The sequence below is a fragment of the Eretmochelys imbricata genome, chromosome 4, assembly GCF_965152235.1.
Source record: "Eretmochelys imbricata isolate rEreImb1 chromosome 4, rEreImb1.hap1, whole genome shotgun sequence".
Taxonomy (NCBI): domain Eukaryota; kingdom Metazoa; phylum Chordata; order Testudines; family Cheloniidae; genus Eretmochelys; species Eretmochelys imbricata.
In genome coordinates this window covers 114,375,599-114,394,352 of record NC_135575.1, presented here as the reverse complement: position 1 = coordinate 114,394,352, position 18,754 = coordinate 114,375,599, and the positions used below count along the sequence as shown (strand labels likewise).

Here is an 18,754-nt window from a genome sequence, read left to right as displayed (position 1 = left end):
CGTTGGGGACCCCTGGTTTAGACACAACAAATCCTACATCCTGGCACGGGGTTAGACTAGATGACCTTTGCGGTCCCTTCTAACCATATGGTTCTATGATTCTATTTCCATCATTTGCTTAGGAAATTAATAAATGGATAGCTGAGAATAACATCTTGCATATTGTCCATAAGCAAAATGTATCTAATTGTTCATTATAAACAATGTAGCTTTATTTAGATCAGAACCACACCTATTAAGTCCTTCAGTTCAGTCATAGGACAATAGAATTTATGTGAAACATTTTGTCATGAAAAATGGTATAATTTGAGTTATCACTGTCAGAGACAGATACTTCTCAGATACTTCCTGCACACTGTTTTTTTAACTTGATTCTTAGTAGTATTGTTATAGTCTAGGCCAGGAACCTAGTCATGGACCCGGACCCTACGGTGTTAGCTGCTGTACAAACACAGAACAGAGTAAATAGCCCTTCTGTAATTTCCTCCTTTTGTTACCAAACATTCTGTCCGTAAACTAAATTGTCTTGAATCCCTTTCAGAACCAAACTACTTGTTTCCAAACAACAATAGGCTAACAGAGCAGAAGTCCTGGAGGCTGGTGGGTGTTTCAGTAGTAGGCTCTCAGATGTGGAACTCCTTGCTATCCAAGATCAGGGTGAAACACAGCTATGCCAGCTTCAGGGCGGTAATTTACTGTAAAATGCACATTTCTTTATGCATATCTTCCCTCAGAATGATGAGCAACAGCAATCAAGAATGACCCACTTAAAAAAGCAGTGTAAGATGTGGATAATTGGATCCTCCCAGTGGATTGATGTACCTGGTGCTTAGATACCAGAGGTAGACATATTGAAGATACACATGGATGGAATGTACTGAATACCCATCTTTCATAAACTTGAAACTTTATGAATTGTACACAGTCTGGTTCAAAATTCTGCATCATGAATTAAAGTGTAAAACATTAACTTGATCTGTAAGCAAATATTTTATTAATATTCATAATTGAATGTTATCCTGAATTTTCCAGACTGATCCTTAAATATGTTTAATGAGAACGACGTAATGAGCTGTCTATACAACTGTAAAAGGGATACTTCCCTATTCTAATTATATTAATCATTCTAAAGCACCTTGCAGACATTGTCTCTCAGTATACCGTACAACAAATTTAACACAACTACCAGATTAAACAAACACCCTGTAAAGGTAATTCCCGTCGATTTATTTTATTTGAATATTAAACAGCAAAAAAAAGGGAAAAGAAAGCATGGGATGTAAGAAATATGAAATTATATATGATTTATATGAAAACATGCACAAAATAAAGTTAAGGTGTTTTCTTAAAAGAGAGCCGAACAGGAGTCACTGGGGAACAAATTCAGCATTCTGCCTGTGAAATGGTTCCTATCTTGATATGAAAGACTCTTCCTGTGCTATTGAGATGACAACATACCCATAATTTTTCACTTAACCTGCCTTCATTTTTACAATAATAATAATATATATTTCTAAGGCGCTCACCCTCTAATCCCATAGTATCTGGATGCCAAGAACACTTAGATTCCTAGTCAGCTGTGTGCCGCTCAATTTTTTTTCCAGTCCGTACCCTGATTAAACATTTCACAGGAGAGTGTGAAATTATCTGAGGTCATCTTTCTGAGTACTCTGGAAATAATTGGTTTTAGAATGAAAAGTACTTAGTAAACCATTCCTGATGCTGAGGGTCTTGTTTCTGGTCATCTTTGGTTATGGGTGCTTCGTTGCCTTGTGTCCTGTGCAAAGAGACAAATACTACCATTACTCAGAAATCTTTTTTTGGGTGGGGGCGGGGAAGGGGGAGAGAAGGGCTACTTTGTTGCTCAAATTCTTCTGGAAATAACCAAAAATATTTGAACTACTAAACACCCTGGAATGGATGGAGCTATGTCCCTGTGAGCTGGAAGAGGCCAGGTGCAACCCTCACCAGTATCACTTGTGCCATATTGAATTTAAATTGCAAGCTCTGCCAGGCAGAGACAATGGTCCAGATCCTGCAGTGAGCTGTGTATGTGTGCGCGCAGAATTTCGGACCTATAGCTTTTTTATTTTATTTTATTTTTATTTTTTTGTGGTACCTAGCACTGTCTTGGTGCTTGAAAAATACTAAATACTAATTAATTCATAATCAAGTTTCTACAAAGTGCACATTTACCTTGAGGCCTGGTTACTGTCTGACGACTGTCCTGATGGATAGCTGGCCCTGATGCAGCCAGCACTCTGGTCTAAGCTTGTCGATTTAGTTATTGGAGGGGAATTTCTCTTTGATCTCAAGTCACAGCTCAAAAAGTTCTTTGCGTAGGAGGCTAAATTCGGAACACTGACAACACGGCTTGGCACCTCGTTCAGTTTCTTCTGCTTTTATTGTGGGAACAGAAATGTATATTATGCACACATTCTTACACACGGATGGTACTATAAACACTACATATGCTCATTTCAAAACAGTATAGGCCAAATTCATCCCTGGGCCAATTCCATGGATTTCAGTTATTGTTGCAGGTAATCTGGGTGTCTCATATTGGGCACCCAAAAATGGATGCTCCCAAAACTAATAGCTACTTTTGAAAATTCTGGCTATAACGTTTCAATTAAAACCTTTCCTGTAGGCTCAGTTAGAACACGCTGCAGGGGCCCATGGGTCAATGGTGTCCACCCCAAGCAGTTGGGTGACTTGATTTTAAAATTGCTGGAGTGCCATAACCCTGCTAGCTTCACACAGATCCCCAGATCTGTTGACACTAGTTCGGGGGGGGGGGGTTCTAAGTGGCTTTGACAAGAAGTACATTCACTACTTGACATTGACATACACTTGTTTTCACTACAGCCACTGGTAGCAACCCTTCACTATTGGCTATACTGCTGCACATGTGTGGTCACTCCTACTCGAGAGCTACAGTAGCTGCCATACAGACCCTTTGGATTGAATAACATGTTGAGTTAGTGTCCTTAGCCACTGGGCCTCCCTTTCTCCTCCACCAACATGCCCCCTTCCCCTGCACGCCAGGGTACTACAGGGAAGTGTTGGTTAAGGTTGAGCAGAGGAGAGCAGATTCTGCACAGGTGGTGTAGCCATCGATTCAGTGGCTAACCTACTTGTTCACTGTAAGTGAGGTAGAGTGGCCAGTTCTTAGGGATATGCAAGAAATAGCCCTTATCCCAGCACAAGATCAGGCTCTTATCTCTAAGCAGACTGTCTCACATCTGCATGAATACACACATTATCTTCATCACCTGGTTCTAGGTTAGCTCACATTATGGCATATTATACTTCTACTGAAAAGCAGCAGTATAGTGGCTGAAATATTAGGAATGAACTAGCTGAAGAATAAAAATTAATCTCTATCCATCTACTTATTGTACGTTGCTCTCCAGGGAATCTGAGCACCTGTAAGTGTTCAAATACTAACAACACAACATGATTTGCTATTGTACTTGAACTGTTTGTCTTACCTTCATGGAAGGAGTTAAGCATCCAGGATTAGTGTTGAAAGAAAAGGATCTATTTGGATGAGATTCAGTGCTGGGTAAAAGCAAATGCTGAAATTTTCTTCCCTCCTGAAGGGAAATAAAACCATGTGTGTCCTTGGTCTGTAAGCACACAATGTTCAGAATGGCCCAGAGCAGTAAGAGAGCAAGAACTTGATGAGTTGTGTGAAATGACTAGCAGATAGAGCCTTTCAGTATAATCTGAAATTGTTAATTATGAGCTGGACCTAAGCACTGGGCTTTGGCAATTGAAAAGACCCTATTAAAAGATTGAAAGGTTTTTTGCAATACTTTTAAGCAGATTCACTATCTCTTGTTAACAGCATGGGGGTTTACATTTAGGAAATGGAATGTTTTCCCATCTCATGTCACTTCTAATGAATGTCTCAGTCTTGTTGAGTCAAGTAAGGGGCCTCATTCTGCTGAAAAGCTGCTATGGAAAGGGGCAGGAGTGTACTTAGAATAGTGTACGGGCCTGGCATCCTAGGTTTATCGTTAATACTCTGCTGCTATACCAGTTGGATAAATTAAGAACTTGATCCTGTACCATAGCAGTCAATGGAAGTTTTGCCATTGACTTCAGTGACAGCACACACATTATACAGTATATTGCTACCAAGGAATGCTTACCGTCAGTTGTTTGATAATTTCTTCTCTCTCACTTAATTTATTTTGCAAGCAGCCTATAAGGTGCATATCTTCTGGCCTGGACTCTCGCTTTCTTGGTTTCTCTTCTAATTCTTTAAGTCTGTGTCAAATAAAAAATGCAAACACTTTCATCCAGATCAGGAAACAACTTCATTCAAGGCCTAAGAGTTTAGACCTCTTTGACCCATCATAAACCCCATTCCTGAAATCCAGGAAAATATTCAGGGCTCCCCTGACAAAACTGTATTTTTTAAAAAAGAGGAATGTGGTGAAGAAAGCACACATTAAATACAAATGTGCCCCCCTCCACTCCTGGGCAAAGTTCAGCTGAAGTCAACCCTGTACACTAGGTGTATCCAGCTTATGTTGTCGGTAGGACTCCGCACAGGAACGAACAGGGATCTGTGCTAGCCACTCCCCAGGCAGGATTTGGGCCTCAATTCACATAAGCTAAATTTTTAAATGATTCAGTGGTGATGGTGAGCAATGCACTACAGAGAATATATTTTATTTATTCTTTTGTTTTAGCTGGAAATTGTCAAGAGAAAGGAAGCCTCCAGCCTCCTCAGCACGCAGATAAAACACAATCAATGGCTTGGACTGCCCCTCTCCCACTGCCATGCTACAGGGCTGCCCGGGGGTAGGCAAGTGGGGCAATTTGCCCCAGGCCCTGTAGAGGCCCCCACGAGAGTTTTCGGCAGCACTTTGGCAGCGGGTCCTTCAGTGCTGCCGAACACCCCCGGAGTGAAGGACCCGCTGCTGAAGACCCACCACCGCTTCTTCCACTCTGGGTCTTCAGCGGCAATTCGGCGGCGGGGGTACTTCCGCTCCATGTCTTCCGTGAAGTGCCCCAAAGACCCGGAGTGGAAGAACCCCCGCCGCCGAAGACCCCAGGCCCCCTGAATCCTCTGGGCATCCCTGCCATGCTACCACAGCTGTGATTGGTGCAGCCACTTGATTTAAAAGGGAGGGGGCTGGGAGCAGAGGGTTCTTTGTGAGGGATGCTCAGCTTTGGAACCAATTCTTTGCATTGTCTGAAACAGCCCAGAGCTGGTGACCTTCAGGGCATGGTGAAAGGTGCCTCGCTTTATTCAGGCTTTTGCAGAGGGAGCGGTGTGATGGAGTCAGTTTGTGTCTGTGGGTGGGAATTTTTTGGGGGATTGAGTTTCATTGGCTGTTGTGGGTTTAAGTAATAGTTATTTTTGTTTTTTTAACTGATGTCAGGATGTCTGTTGTTTCAGATAGGCCTTTTTAACATTAAAAAATCAAAATTGATAATAATAATAATTAATAATAATCTAATAATCACTTTGCAGTTACAGAGCACCTTCCTCTAAAGATCTCAAAGCACTTTACCAAGGGATATTTCCCATATTTGTGAAATGGGAAAACTGAGGCACAGAGTGTGAGCACTTTGACCCAGAGCCAGGAATAGAAACCAGGACTCCTGACTCCTAGTCCCCTGAATCTAACCTAGAACATACTGCTTCAGCAACTACATGGTTTATCCTCTGTCATTCCCACTTTGGTCCCTATCCTAAAATACTTACACACATGCTTAACTTTACTCATGTACGTAGTTCCCTTGAAGTTAAGTTAAGCATGTGTGTAAGTGTTTGCAGGATCAGGGCCTATGGGATCATGATGTAAATTATTTTAAAGTTAGTAAGACTGATGACGTGCATAAGTGCAATAGTGCATGGTGTAATTTACTGGTACTGATATTATGTGTGTACAGTCAGGCATATCTATGCTTCATTAGAGTATATTTGTGCCTGGTTTGAGTGCCTGGGAAATAGTTATACAATACACTATTATTCCAACACTTAAAATATTCCACCCATATGTAATGAAAATAATAATTAACAATAATTAATTCTTATCACTGATATAGTGAAACATCCTTACTGCAGCTGTGTCTTATTGAAATCACTTACTCAGTTTCTAGGGAGACAATCTTTGCTTGGAGATGGGCCTGAGCACTACTGAAATCAGCTATCATGTTCTGGATTTCCTTACGATGCTCTTGTTTCAAGATGTCCAGTTCTTTCTGGTGCTTGACCTTGAGGTCTTCTTCCAGTAGCCTGTCAAAATGATGTTAAAAATTATGTAAGTCTCAAGTGTTTTAACATTCATTATTTAGTTACTGATGGGTAAAGACTATTAAGAGCTCTGATTTTTTTAGGCTCGGGAGGGGGTTATGCGCAGCACCCATTGATGGGGCTCCTGTGAAGTTCAGCCAAGGATAAAAGATATCAGAAATATTTAGGCTATCGAGGTGAAATATATGAATTAATGTTATAACTCAAAGCCTACAGGCATCACGCTTGTAAGATATTAAGCTTAGCCAAATTAGGCCTTAGGATAATTTATGCTAAATTATCTTTATAATATAGCTAAATAAGATAAAAATCAACTTGCTGAGCTTGTGTTTGTGTGAAATAGGCTGATGTTTTGAAAATAACTGCTGAGTTTGAATAATAACAGATCAGAAGACATCGCAAGATGATTGTTGGCAGCTGGGATGAAATGTTAAAAGACTTCCTTAAGGTAATTGCCTGTTACTATGGTGATAAGGTGACATAAATGTTAAGTATGTACGAGTATAAAGGGAACTAATGAATTAGTCTATGAAAAACAGGGCACCCCAAAAGTCGTGGAGTATGGAAGTTCAAATAAGGAAAAGGGGGTGAAACCTTCATAAATGTGTGAACCCCATTGGGCCTCAGCGTAACACTTTATAAAAGTTGTATGCTGGCCTGCCTTGGGGGAGACACCAGATTCACAAACACTGGTGGTGAGGATGATGACTAACACTTCTTGTTTTTCGCAAGGCATGGTGTGGGTAATGCAAATACTATGTGTTCTGTATGGCCTCTCTCTCCTTTACCAGATTGCAGGTTGTGTGTTGCTGTTTACTTTTATTAACCAACCAGTTATTACAGAAAAAGCACTGTATCGTCTCTGTGGTGCACCATGGGGTCCCCCTTCTACTGAAAACCTCTCTCTGTAGTCGATCTTGGGGCTGAACTCTCACAGATTAAAGTAGGTGTAAACCCTCTCCTTGGGTTGGGTAATTAGTTAAAGGAACCCATAACTATAGATAAGACTACAGGAGTTTTCTCTGGAATTTAAAGCTGGACCCCACTGCATTACTCTCCAGGGAATGGGGATGGCCAGCTGCTCTAAGAAGAGGCAAACGATCCTTTGGGCTACAGGGTCTGAGCCTCAGCCAAGTTGCATTTGTGTTCAAAGGGGGTCCTGGCCCACATGATGCTTTTGGCATTCTGGCTGTAACTGGCTTGAAGCACCAGAGGAACACCAAGGACAACAGTCAATCTTGAGGTTGAAAGTGACATAATATATTATGTGAATTCCCTGTTAACAATATTTATGTTTAGTTGTTTGAGGGATCTGGGAATTTAAGCTGAAGCTCTTTGATACTGCATTTAATTTGACCATGGTACCGCATGAGAAATACTTTACACTTGGTTTGAAATAAAGATTATGGGACTAATACTATAAATGTCACTAACGATGTAAATGATCCCATTGAGTACGCCAGACTTTCACATGTTTATCTGACCCTCTCACACACAGCACCTCACTTGGTGACAACTGTGAGCTAAAAAAATCAGGCCATTTTTTACAAGTGTGGCACATGACACCTTAACATAACATATGTAGAATTTGCTCTGCTGCTTAGCAATTAAAACTCTCAGTAACAGCAGTTATAATAAGCTGGTGTATACAAATCTCGCTCCTCTTTGTGGTGAGCCTGTTCTGTGCTTCCACCCCCAACTTATGTGAGACATGACTGCAGGCTACAATAGTCATCAGTCGGACCTTCCAACTGAAAAACAACTTGCAGAAAAAAAGAAGGGAGAGTCAGTGCCCTGAAAGGAACAGTATCAAATTTACATGCACATATGGCACCTTAAATTTTAAAATACTATTACTGTCCTTCCCAAACAGGGCTTCAGATCCCAGTTCCTCCAATGTGTGATCTGCAAAAAGAAAATCCAGGGTACCTGTAATGGCTGGTACATGCATTGCACCTCATGCCATGCTACCAATTGCTTGTCCGCTCCATTCTATGAGTTAGCAAGGGGTTGAAATTAAAGTATTATGACCAGCAATGACAATTTGGGCCATCCACTCTTACTCCTTGCATTCTGCTACTGTAATGAGGTAATTTGATCTACTTCCCTTATCCTAATACCCAGGTGCTCTCACTGTTGAGAATGTTTACACCTCAAACTTTTCCCCTAGTGTCTATCCTGCATTTCTCCTTTTTTAGCCTCAGGTCATTGTTCCTTTTCCCTATCATCTTATCAGATTGTGAATAATTATTTCCTTCATGAACACAGGTTCTAAATACCTCCAAAGTAAGTGGAAGCGCTGTTGAAATTAGACACTGTGGTTTGCATTTCTTTCTGTTGATCTTGTTGCAAAGTCTCCAGTTCTTTTTAATACTTGACTTAGTTTAAAGTCACCTTCAAGTAACTTCCAAAATGGTGCAAGAAGAGGATTCATTCCCATTCATTAATTAGTTACTGACTGACAAAGGCCAACAGAGTTACTCAGGCACTCCTGAAGGTAATGAGTTTCTCAATATGTTCCCTGAGTTCTCTTTCTAGATTGTCCTAGCCAGATTTGTAAAGGGCCTGTCCAGTGGCTGGCGTCCATGTGTCGTACAAATTGAGTAATTATGGACAAGCATTCTATACCAGTGGAAAAGCTTTTTGAAAATGTGACTCTAGATCCCTCAATCTCTCCTCATTTTCAATACAACACTAGCAACGCTGAGTGATGCTCAGGGAGTTCCCTTCCTCCAAAGATCCCAAAGCATTCAAAACACTTTACAAACTACGAGCCAAATGATCGCTGCACTAACACAGAGAAGCCCTTATGCTCTAGAGCAGGAGATAGCCTACACCCCTTGCATGCAAAGGGGGTGAGGCTGCAAGCACTGCAGCAGTATCCAGTGCCCCAGTGGGACATCTCCGGGCCATGATCCTGTGCCCTATTGCCCCTGCACACTGCCTTATGGCTTATGTTTAGGGAATACACACTACACCTTTTCCAGTCATGCAGTGTTGCCATCTTCACTAGTGAGTGTGCTCCTCCCTCTGCCCAGGAGGCAAATTGTCTGCTCCTGGCCTCTGCAGGCACAATGCCAATAGCTACTGCCACTTCCCCTCCCCAGTGCAGTCATGGATCTCTCAGCCATAACCGAGCCCCATATATGCAGGGATCACTTCAAGTATCATTCAAAAACGGTCCCTGGGATGTCTTAACACTTGGCTGGTTACTAGCTGAGGAGCAGAGATTTTTTTTTAACCCTGTGGGAAGCCCTTATTTTGGAAGGCTGAGACTAGTTCTCAGTCAGACATTTACAACGAATTTAGTGTGTAGGGCATGGGGGAAGTTTTGGACTGGTCAACCTTTAGTTCCTTTCATTATAATATGAAAGTAAGTAGCGTTCCCTGGTGGCTACAAAGAACACATTTCTGTGTCATGTATTTAGATGGATGAAGCAGTAAACATCAATATTTTCAATGCAGCAGGGAAGGGGAATGCTGGCTGCACCGTTAGGAACTGCAAAAAGTGAAGACCACTTTTGAAAAGCTCCAAGCCTAAAATATAATTCTCTTTAGGAAGGATAAATTCAGATCTCTCACAGCATTTGGAAGAATACTGATGTTAGCAATATGCTGACCCTGTATGAGGAAGCTGTGAAGGGCAGTAATATAAGGCAGACCTGTGTTTCTTCTCCTTGTCCCAAAGCTGTGTAGATTCTTGCTTCTGTAAGTCCATCTCTGGACTGAGCAGCTCCATTGTGTCCTTTAGAAGCGAATTCTCTTTCTTGAGCCCAGCAATCTCATTCTGACGTTTCTCCAGTTCCTCATTTAGAAATTTAATCTGGTTTTGGTTACGTCCTTCCTAAGAAAAAGGCCAGAATTAGCTATTTTTATCTGCTGGTTAAATTTCTCACAGGATTGCAATTGGTGATCATGATTGAGAGATTCAGTTGTAATAATAATTACAATTTTATTACTTGAATAAAACAAGTGAAACACAAAGTTTATGATGTACAGCATGGTTTATATAGTTCAGATGTTATCATGTCACTTTCAAATCCGGTCATTCAGGACTGTTTTCTCTGTTCCTAGCAAACTGCCAGAAATAAAACACCACCACCAACACCACCATCATCAATAAAAGTTTAAGGATATGAGTCAAAACAACAGAAAATATTCAAACAGATTTTAGGAATACTTTCAATGAACAAACTTCTGTGGTCAGGATCTTTTTAAAGGTGCCAGGAAGCTGCATGACATGAATGAGTCTATAAAGTAACTGAATATAATGAGAAATTAACTGGCTATAATATAATCAAGGGATTGGGTACTAAAATATATATGTATTCATCTTATGTAGTACAGACACACACATCCCCCACTAAACTCTCACACATGCACACACAAGTCAAAGTTTTCAAACCTAGATGCTTAAAGTTATGTTCCTAAATCTGTAGTTAGACACCTAACAATAAACATCAGTAACTGTCCTAAATTTTAGAGGTGCTGAGCACCTGCAAGTCATTAAAATCAATGGTACTCTTGCATGCGCTGCACCTCTAAAAATCAGGCCACTTATTTTAGGTACCTATTGTTAGGCACAAAATGTTTGAAAATTTGGGGCACATTGTATATAAGGAAGAAAAAGGAGCAAGTACTTTTAAACACATGAAACGCTAAACAATACCAAACACTGGAATGGGGACAGACTCAGTTTATAAGTTTCCCATTGAATATGAGAAGAAAGCTACACAGACTCCTAGTCCAAATGCTGCACTTTTCATGGACTGGTAGCGTTGGTATTCAATTAATCCCTGATAAGGGCTTGTGGATTTACAATATCAAATGTGAGTGCAGTAAGATCCCCACTGCCACCGACATACACAATCAATGTTGAAATTAGTGATAATTTGGTTGAATGTTTATTTCTGTTGTAGATCACATTGTCAAAATGCTGCATGAAATACAAATCTGCCCACCAAACTGTTGATAAACAGTGCTAATGCCTTTTGACTGTGACTCAAAGGAAGGCGACCCCGTCTGTTTCTAAACAGGAATAGTGTCAGTTAAAAACCTAAAACAGAGTTTTCGCTATCTGATCAGTAACACTGTATGTCAGTGAAGTAAAAATTGGAAGCTTGCCTGTTGGTTCTTCAGTGCTCTCACATTCTTCAGCTCCGTCTGGAGTTCTTCCATTTGTTTTTTGTGACCGGTGCAGGATGCGTATTGCTCCGACAGCTCCATCCTCAGAGTTTCTAGCAACAATAACAAAAGACTTATCAAGGAGTGAAGGAGGTAAGAGGCCAGACATAGGGCACATCTACTTTTGCAGTAGAAGTTAAAGCATTAAGTTTTGCCTTGACACGCAATTGTGCCACCATTCCGTCCACTGAATAAGATTGGAAAGAGCAGGAAGTTACCCCACATGCTCTGTACAAGAGGAGCCTGTTGGGCCTGATGGCATAAATCATCTGTTAAATAATAACCACAGGTTATTGTGCTTCCCCAACAAGACCTTAATGCCAGAATCAGTAGGTGACGTTCTATAATCTATGTTATGCAGCAGGTCAGACTGATGATCACGGTGGTCTCTTCTGGCCTTTAAATCTATGAATGCACCTATCCGGTCCTCTTTTATGTAATACTGGTGGTGCATAGAGGATTGTAAAGGAGTCCCACATGTAGAAGGAGCAGTATAGGGCTGATGTAAATGGCTCTATACCAACCATAGTCCCTGGCATAGGAGGCATACTGGGACCAGGTTGGGGGGAGGGAGGGGAGCTGATCAGAGCAGGAGGGGACATGTTATATCGCTGAGCACTACAGAAATTCTGGCCTGCACCACAGCCAACTCAAATCACTCAAAATCCTTAAAAATCAATGGTGTTGCATCAGTGGGTAGAATTTTGCCTATTCTTTGTTTTTCTTTATATTGGAAAGGTACATTAAGAGAGATTTCTGTGTACATTACTCTAAAACAAAGTCAACCAGCATGTAAATCTATGAACGGTTCTCTAAAATATGTTTATACAGAATATATTAGTTTCATGATCAGTTTTTAGGGTACCCTGGCAATATAACCTGGAAAGTAAATGAAATATTAATCTTTTAACCTCAAATTGCCTGAAGCTTAAACTTACATTTGATCTTATTTTTCCAGCTGTGGTTGCAGGGGATGATATCTTTAAGAATATTCATATTATTCTTTTTTTCAACAAGAATGCCCCTTTAATAGTGAGCTTGAATAGTCTGGATCACTTCCTAGGGAATGGTAAAGATGAATCCTTTTTCTTTGAATTTAACACCTCCTTAGTGACTAAATTAGAGTCTCACATAAGGTTCTTACACACACTTCTGACTTCCCAGCTTCTCTTTTCTGTACAGCCAGCTACCAACATTAGTGAACAGCTGATTTTCTAACATCACATTTTTTCATATTTCTGCAAATGAATAAGTATTTTTTAACTTCACATGGGCTTGGTTCCTCTTTTTGGCCCTTGTTCAACAAAGCCTGTGCTTAACTCCTAGCATGTGAGTACTCTACAGGCTTGACTTTTTCTGCTACTCTCCTTTCACCTCTGGGTGAGATTCACCACTTTACAGAGGGCCAGCAGAAGACCTCTGCACCACTTTGTCCCACCTATAGGGACTTAGAGATGTGCAGGCCTGCAGTAGCACTTGGCACAAGGATGAATTTCCACCCGTATATCCAATGTAGTGGAGTGTCCATTTTTTAATGGCATTAGGCTACTAGTTAGGTATAGTTAAGCGGGTCTAAACCATTTTATTATACAATAAAATATATTGATTTTTCTTATGATTTCATATGACAAACAACTTAATTGTAATTAAAATAGTGTGCACCCCACGAGTATTGCTTTTTAAAAGTAAAAATGATAACATTTGCATCATTCAGCCTCACTTTTTCCCCACTTTTGAGCCAGGTGTAAAAAACCCCCAAACACTTCACTTATGACCCAGTACCAGGTAAATCACACTGGCTAGAAACAATCAAGACTGATGACTTTATTTAAGCAAGGGCTATGCTGGCAATTTGCCATGAACCTGGGGGATGTGCCTAATTTGCAGAAAGTGGAGCAAATTGAAGCCTTTTAGCTTTAAGGTGTTGTGCAAAGAGACCACAGGTCACAGCAAGCAGTGCTGCATCTAGACCTGAGCATGTTCGGCTGAGATATTTGCGGATCACAGTAGTAAGATGAAGGCTGCCGTTGGCAGCATCACAGAACTCAGTGGGACACACTTGGCCCACAGCTGATCAATCCTGATGTAAAAGAAACAAAGGAAATCCCACAAATTTCCAGCTATCACGTACTGATTTACTGTGACTGCAAAGGCAGCTTTTTTAAACAGGCCACTGACAACTAGGAGCTAAGTTAACAGTAAGCATGTATGGCTAAAACTTTGGGAAATACAGCAGGAACTGACAGAGCTGGGTTTGTAGGGCATGGGATCCATGGAATGACCAGAGCATTTCTCAAATCATAATAAAGTAGGAAGCTGTGTGTGACATGTGGCTTGTTATACCTATCCATGCAGCTTGTTGTTTTTGTTTCTGTTCAAGTTCACCGTGTAATTCTTTCTTTGCCTTCTCTTCCAAAGACTGTACTTCCAATCTGTGAGAGTGATGTTGGAATTTGATGCTGTCATCATATTTTTTCTTCAAACGTTCTTCTGCCTCCTGCAAGTAAGATAAATATATGTAGGGCCTAATTCACTCCTTTGCTACTACAGGTTTAATGCAAGGGTGAATCAGACCCTTCATACACACAGCATATTTAATTTGCAGCATCACCAAATGTTGCTATTTCATCAATACAAGATTAGCAGAAGACTCAAGACAAAATAAAACCAAGCAACAAAGGAACAGAAGACGTTTTCCAGACTTCTTATAGTAGAATTTGAGAGGTTTTCAATGTTTGTATCAACTGTGAAACACAAATGTTGAAGATTGTACTATTAGTCATTAGAAAGGTAATTTTTCTTCAGCTTCCAGTAAGGCCTCAGCATTATTGGTTATTAGTATATATTGGCCAAAACCTGCGGTCCTACTTGGTCCAAAAAAACCTGCCCTTGTCAGTGAAATTTTGACTGAGTCTAGCCTGCAGGATATGGCACTATGTGATTGGGACATTCTGAGGGCCAAATGCTCCCCTAAATTAGATCTGACTTCATTGTGGTTTTCCAAGTGTCCAAGGCAGAATTTGTAAACAAATGGTCTAAGTTAAATTCCTCCTGGGATGGTTATACCATGTATAGTAGAACCTCAGAGTTACAAACACCAGAGTTAGGAACTGACTGGTCAACCACACACCTCATTTAGAACTGAAAAAATGCAATTAGGCAGAAGAAGAGTCAAAAAAAAAAAAAAAGAAAAGAAAATAAGTACAGTACTGTGTTAAACATAAAACTACTAAAAATATAAAGGGAAAGTTTAAAAAAAAGATTTGACAAAATTAGGAAACTTTCTGTGCTTGTTTCATTTAAATTCAGATGGTTAAAAGCAGCATTTTTCTTCAACACAGTGAGTTTCAAAGCTATATTAAGCTCATGTTCAGCTGTAAACTTTTGAAAGAACTACCATAACGTTTTGTTCAGAGTTATGAACATTTCAGAGTTACAAACAACCTCCATTCCCAAAGTGTTTGTTTTACTCTATAGCTAGAAAAAGTAATTTACAGCAGGTGTGCAATCTGGATATGAAGTCAATGTCACAATCACATGGATATTTTAAAATTTACCTTTTTCTTGAATGGAAACCTCCCTTTAGGACAATACACAGTATGAACTTTGATTATTATTTTGTCAATGAGGTAAATCTACATAAGCTTTTAAAAGCAGTGGTTTTTACACTTGTATAATTGATTTTTTTACACTTTCTTTAATCTGTACACATTATTATAATAATCAGTTTATTATATTGTAAATAAGTATTCTATGTAGAAATGAGTTATGGATGAACCTGAGAAAGTCAGAGTCCTATTAACAATATGCTTAAAATATATATTTCTTAGGAATTTCCTCTTATTTTTGAGGCCAGGCTCAGATAATTCCTATAAAAACATATCATGCACAGTGTGATCTATATTCAAGCACTGACATAAAGAAATAAAGCATAACAGCAGAGCCATGAGCAATCAGAACAGCAGGGTAGCCTGTTATTTGAAATAATATTGACCTATCTTTAGGATAACTGGAAATACCTGAATTTAGAGAATCATCTCTCAGCTTATAGTTACCCTAAAATGATTTAAGTCTGACCCAAGTAAGCAAATAAAAATAAACAGCACCAATGTCAGTACAAAACTACCTTGAGTTCCTGATTTTTGCTTTTCTCTAGTATTTGTAGAGCTCTCTCATGTGATGCCTCCAACTGTGCTTTAACATTCTGGCTTTGTTGAATGGTGTCTTGAAGATCCTGCAAAAGCTTCTCCCTCTCTTTGCTGAACTGTAGCGTCTGCTCCTTCAGAGATTCTTTGAAGTTATTTGCTTGTTGGTCTAATGTTTGCTTCAGCTGAGCAACCTTCAACAATGGTACAATTACTAGGCTGTGGTTAGCTGTTAGCCTCATCAATTATTATTTGTATTACTATAGCACCTACAAGCCCTAGTCAGGACCACACTGTGCTACGTACGGTACAAACCACTGCACTCGGCTGCTGCGCAGCATCAAAACAGACTCATCTGAAGAAAGTGTGTTCAGTTTTACTATATTTTATGAACGTGTGATGCTCTAAGAAAACAACAGGACATTCATTTCCTGGTGGGAGAGAGCCCTTATTTCTCTCAACGATGACCCTACGGGCCTATCTAGCGCTGAAAATCATGGCCAGCTTGAAGAATGGTGGATGCCATAGAACACCTTGAGGATGGAGGTGTTAGACTGGTGGAAAGTGGAGCAGGTCTGAGGGCTTTGCAGGGATGCTAATACCCTCCCAGAAAGAATGTAATGAAACACTACCATCCTTTTTCCACCAACTGTCTGGTTAGACTGCATCAAGTAATTTACTAAAAAAATAAATAAAGCATCAGAGCTTTGATCTCTTATCTTCCCAAATCATCTCCTGCTCGTGTGGGTAGTCCATTGTCCAGGCTGCATAGTAATGAAGGGCACAGTTCAAAGAGCAGGCTCAAGAGCACAGTTAATTGAGTGGCATTTGAGTTGTGACACTGAAGGGTCCAATGACAAAATGGTAGATGAAGAATTTAGTGCAAAACTCCCATTAGCGGTAATGGGAGTTCCGTGCATCACATCCTAGACTTATGTTGTGTGCTTTCTCTCTCTCACCATAACAAATAAATACAGAAGAAATAATATTTACTGTATGAGTAACTAGAATTACAGCTTTCTCTTTTGGGGGCAATGGGGCCATTTAGTGTATGCTCATTCCTGTTTTTTTTTTTTTATTGCTACATTTTCTAAATAACTAGCAACAGATTTTTCCTAAAGGCTACCATGACAAAATTCACTGCTGCAGATGTCTCATGAGCCAAGGAGCACATTTACCATGTAATGTCACTAAGAGTTTTGTCACTGTACCTGAGCTTGTAAATCCGTCTTTTGGTTCTGCCATTCCTTCTGCAAAACCTTTGCTTCTTTTGCCTTCTCTTTCTGTAAAGAAGAAAGAGAAGGCTGCCTGTCTTCCCTTCTGGGAACACGTGCATTTTCCAGCCTTAAAGAAACAGAGCCCATGTTGTTAAAGGTAGAGCCTCGCAGGCCCTGTAATTTACTTAATGTGATAAACACATTTCCAGATAGGCAATAATTTGACCATTCTCCAAACTACTGCATGCTCATTTTACTCTTCTTCAGTGTGGTCTGGGTTTTCTATGTTTACATCAGCTAATTACAATTACTTGTCAAGTGGAAAAGCTTTATTAGCTGCTTATAGTCTACAGTTGCTTTGCTCTTGTGGCACTCATTCATGTCTGCAGTGGCCAGAGGGAGGTGCTAATGAGCAATGCAAGACCACATCCTCACTCCATACTACAGCTTCCATGCATTTTCTCCCAGGGTCTCAATGTGCTCCCTCTCCCTAGGTACTTAGTCCGTCCTGCCGGGGATGAGCATGCCTGCTGCTCTCCTCTAGGGGATGAGCACTTTCCCAGCAGATTTTCTTTACCTCTCCCCATTTCCAGACACACATGGCCCATCCCCGAAGTACTCAGTGTGCCCTTATCCTTCCGGGGTTCAGCACAAAACCTCCCCAAACCGCGGAAGGGATGTAACTCCCAGGGTCTCAGGATACTCCCCTCTACAGTCTCCATTAACATACTCCAGGTAAAACCTAAATTCCAAGTCACTTTATGACTGGAGCCCTCTGATTGCACTGTACCGTGGCTTGACTTCATTTCTGATCCCTGTCTGTGCTCTCAAGGGCTCTTGGCCTTTGCCCCTTTCTCTCTGTAGTTTAGACCTGTCTTTCTGCTGCAGAAACGGCTCCTGGGATTAAAAGAAAAAGGCAAGTATGAAGCTTGCTGTTAGAGACACCTGCAGCTTAATTAATCACAAGCTCTTTATTTCTATTGTAAAGTTACTTTAATTTGCTATTTGTAATTTTTTTTTCTCAAATTTATTTCTTCTGCAAAACAATCAAAGGAGAACGGGGAAGGAACTTTGCATATAAATGGCAGGGTTGGTGGTGGCAGGGCTGGTATTGTTTATGGCTTTGAGTAAAATAAAAGCAGGGTAGTCTTGGTTCCTTTATATGTGATGATCACATGAAGAATGCGGTAATGAATCTGCCATGGCCATGAATTTGCAACACTGGGGACAAAACTCAGAAGCAGCTGTTCCAACAACACAGGTCTCTAGCACCTGAGCCATGTCTCTCCCCTAGTTAGATATGATTTTATATCTGTATAGGCCAGCCACAAGAGGGACTCAGTCTGACATTCCATTCAGTTCATGGATACAGCATTGGTGCTCATAAGTGCAAACCAGAACACTGTAGTCCCTCCACTCAGGTACTGTTGTCCTGGATTGTATGAGGCTCACAGGAGATCGACTCCAACATTCAGGCACCAGCTGCCTATAAATGTGTGGCTGCTTGGCACACACCTGTTGCATCTGATTCTCCTTTGGGTGTCAGACATTCAAGGATGAGCTTGGTTTAACAGGGCAAGGGTGAGAGAAGACTATATAATACAGTGGCTTGTGTGAATTTGTCCCACTGTCCTTGCTGGATATATTATCCACTCTGATCATATATTTCCTCCCCCTTGAGTAGCTGCCCAAAGGCCTGAAGTCCCAGCAGTACTACAGATAGTGGGGATACTCCTGTAGCTCAAGCAGTAGAAGTCCGTGTTTTGGATCGCGATCACTGGTGCTGCATGTGTAGAAGTTTAGCTGGGAAACATGGCCATTTGCGTCCATGGATGCATTACAATGTTTGTACTTAAGACACGACAGAAGGCTGCAAGCAGCCATAAGCCTTGCTAAAAAAAGCTCTCTAGCAGGGCTGCCAAGGACAG

The 18,754-nt window shown here is 40.7% G+C and overlaps 1 protein-coding gene across 1 annotated transcript in view; it reads right to left on the bottom strand.

The window, feature by feature from the left end:
* Nucleotides 1–1,686: 1,686 nt before the first annotated feature.
* FAM184B (family with sequence similarity 184 member B) overlaps nt 1,687–18,754 on the bottom strand; it is an 89,666-nt gene continuing 72,598 nt past the window's right edge. Inside the window, exons 8-18 of the mRNA XM_077815815.1 lie at nt 17,617–17,723; nt 16,821–16,953; nt 15,591–15,803; nt 13,808–13,961; nt 11,405–11,517; nt 9,943–10,124; nt 6,116–6,262; nt 4,161–4,278; nt 3,495–3,599; nt 2,197–2,399; nt 1,687–1,777 (exon numbers count right to left, since the gene is read on the bottom strand). Coding sequence (XP_077671941.1) covers nt 1,687–1,777; nt 2,197–2,399; nt 3,495–3,599; nt 4,161–4,278; nt 6,116–6,262; nt 9,943–10,124; nt 11,405–11,517; nt 13,808–13,961; nt 15,591–15,803; nt 16,821–16,953; nt 17,617–17,723 — 1,566 coding nt within the window. The remainder of the gene's footprint in view (nt 1,778–2,196; nt 2,400–3,494; nt 3,600–4,160; nt 4,279–6,115; nt 6,263–9,942; nt 10,125–11,404; nt 11,518–13,807; nt 13,962–15,590; nt 15,804–16,820; nt 16,954–17,616; nt 17,724–18,754) is intronic.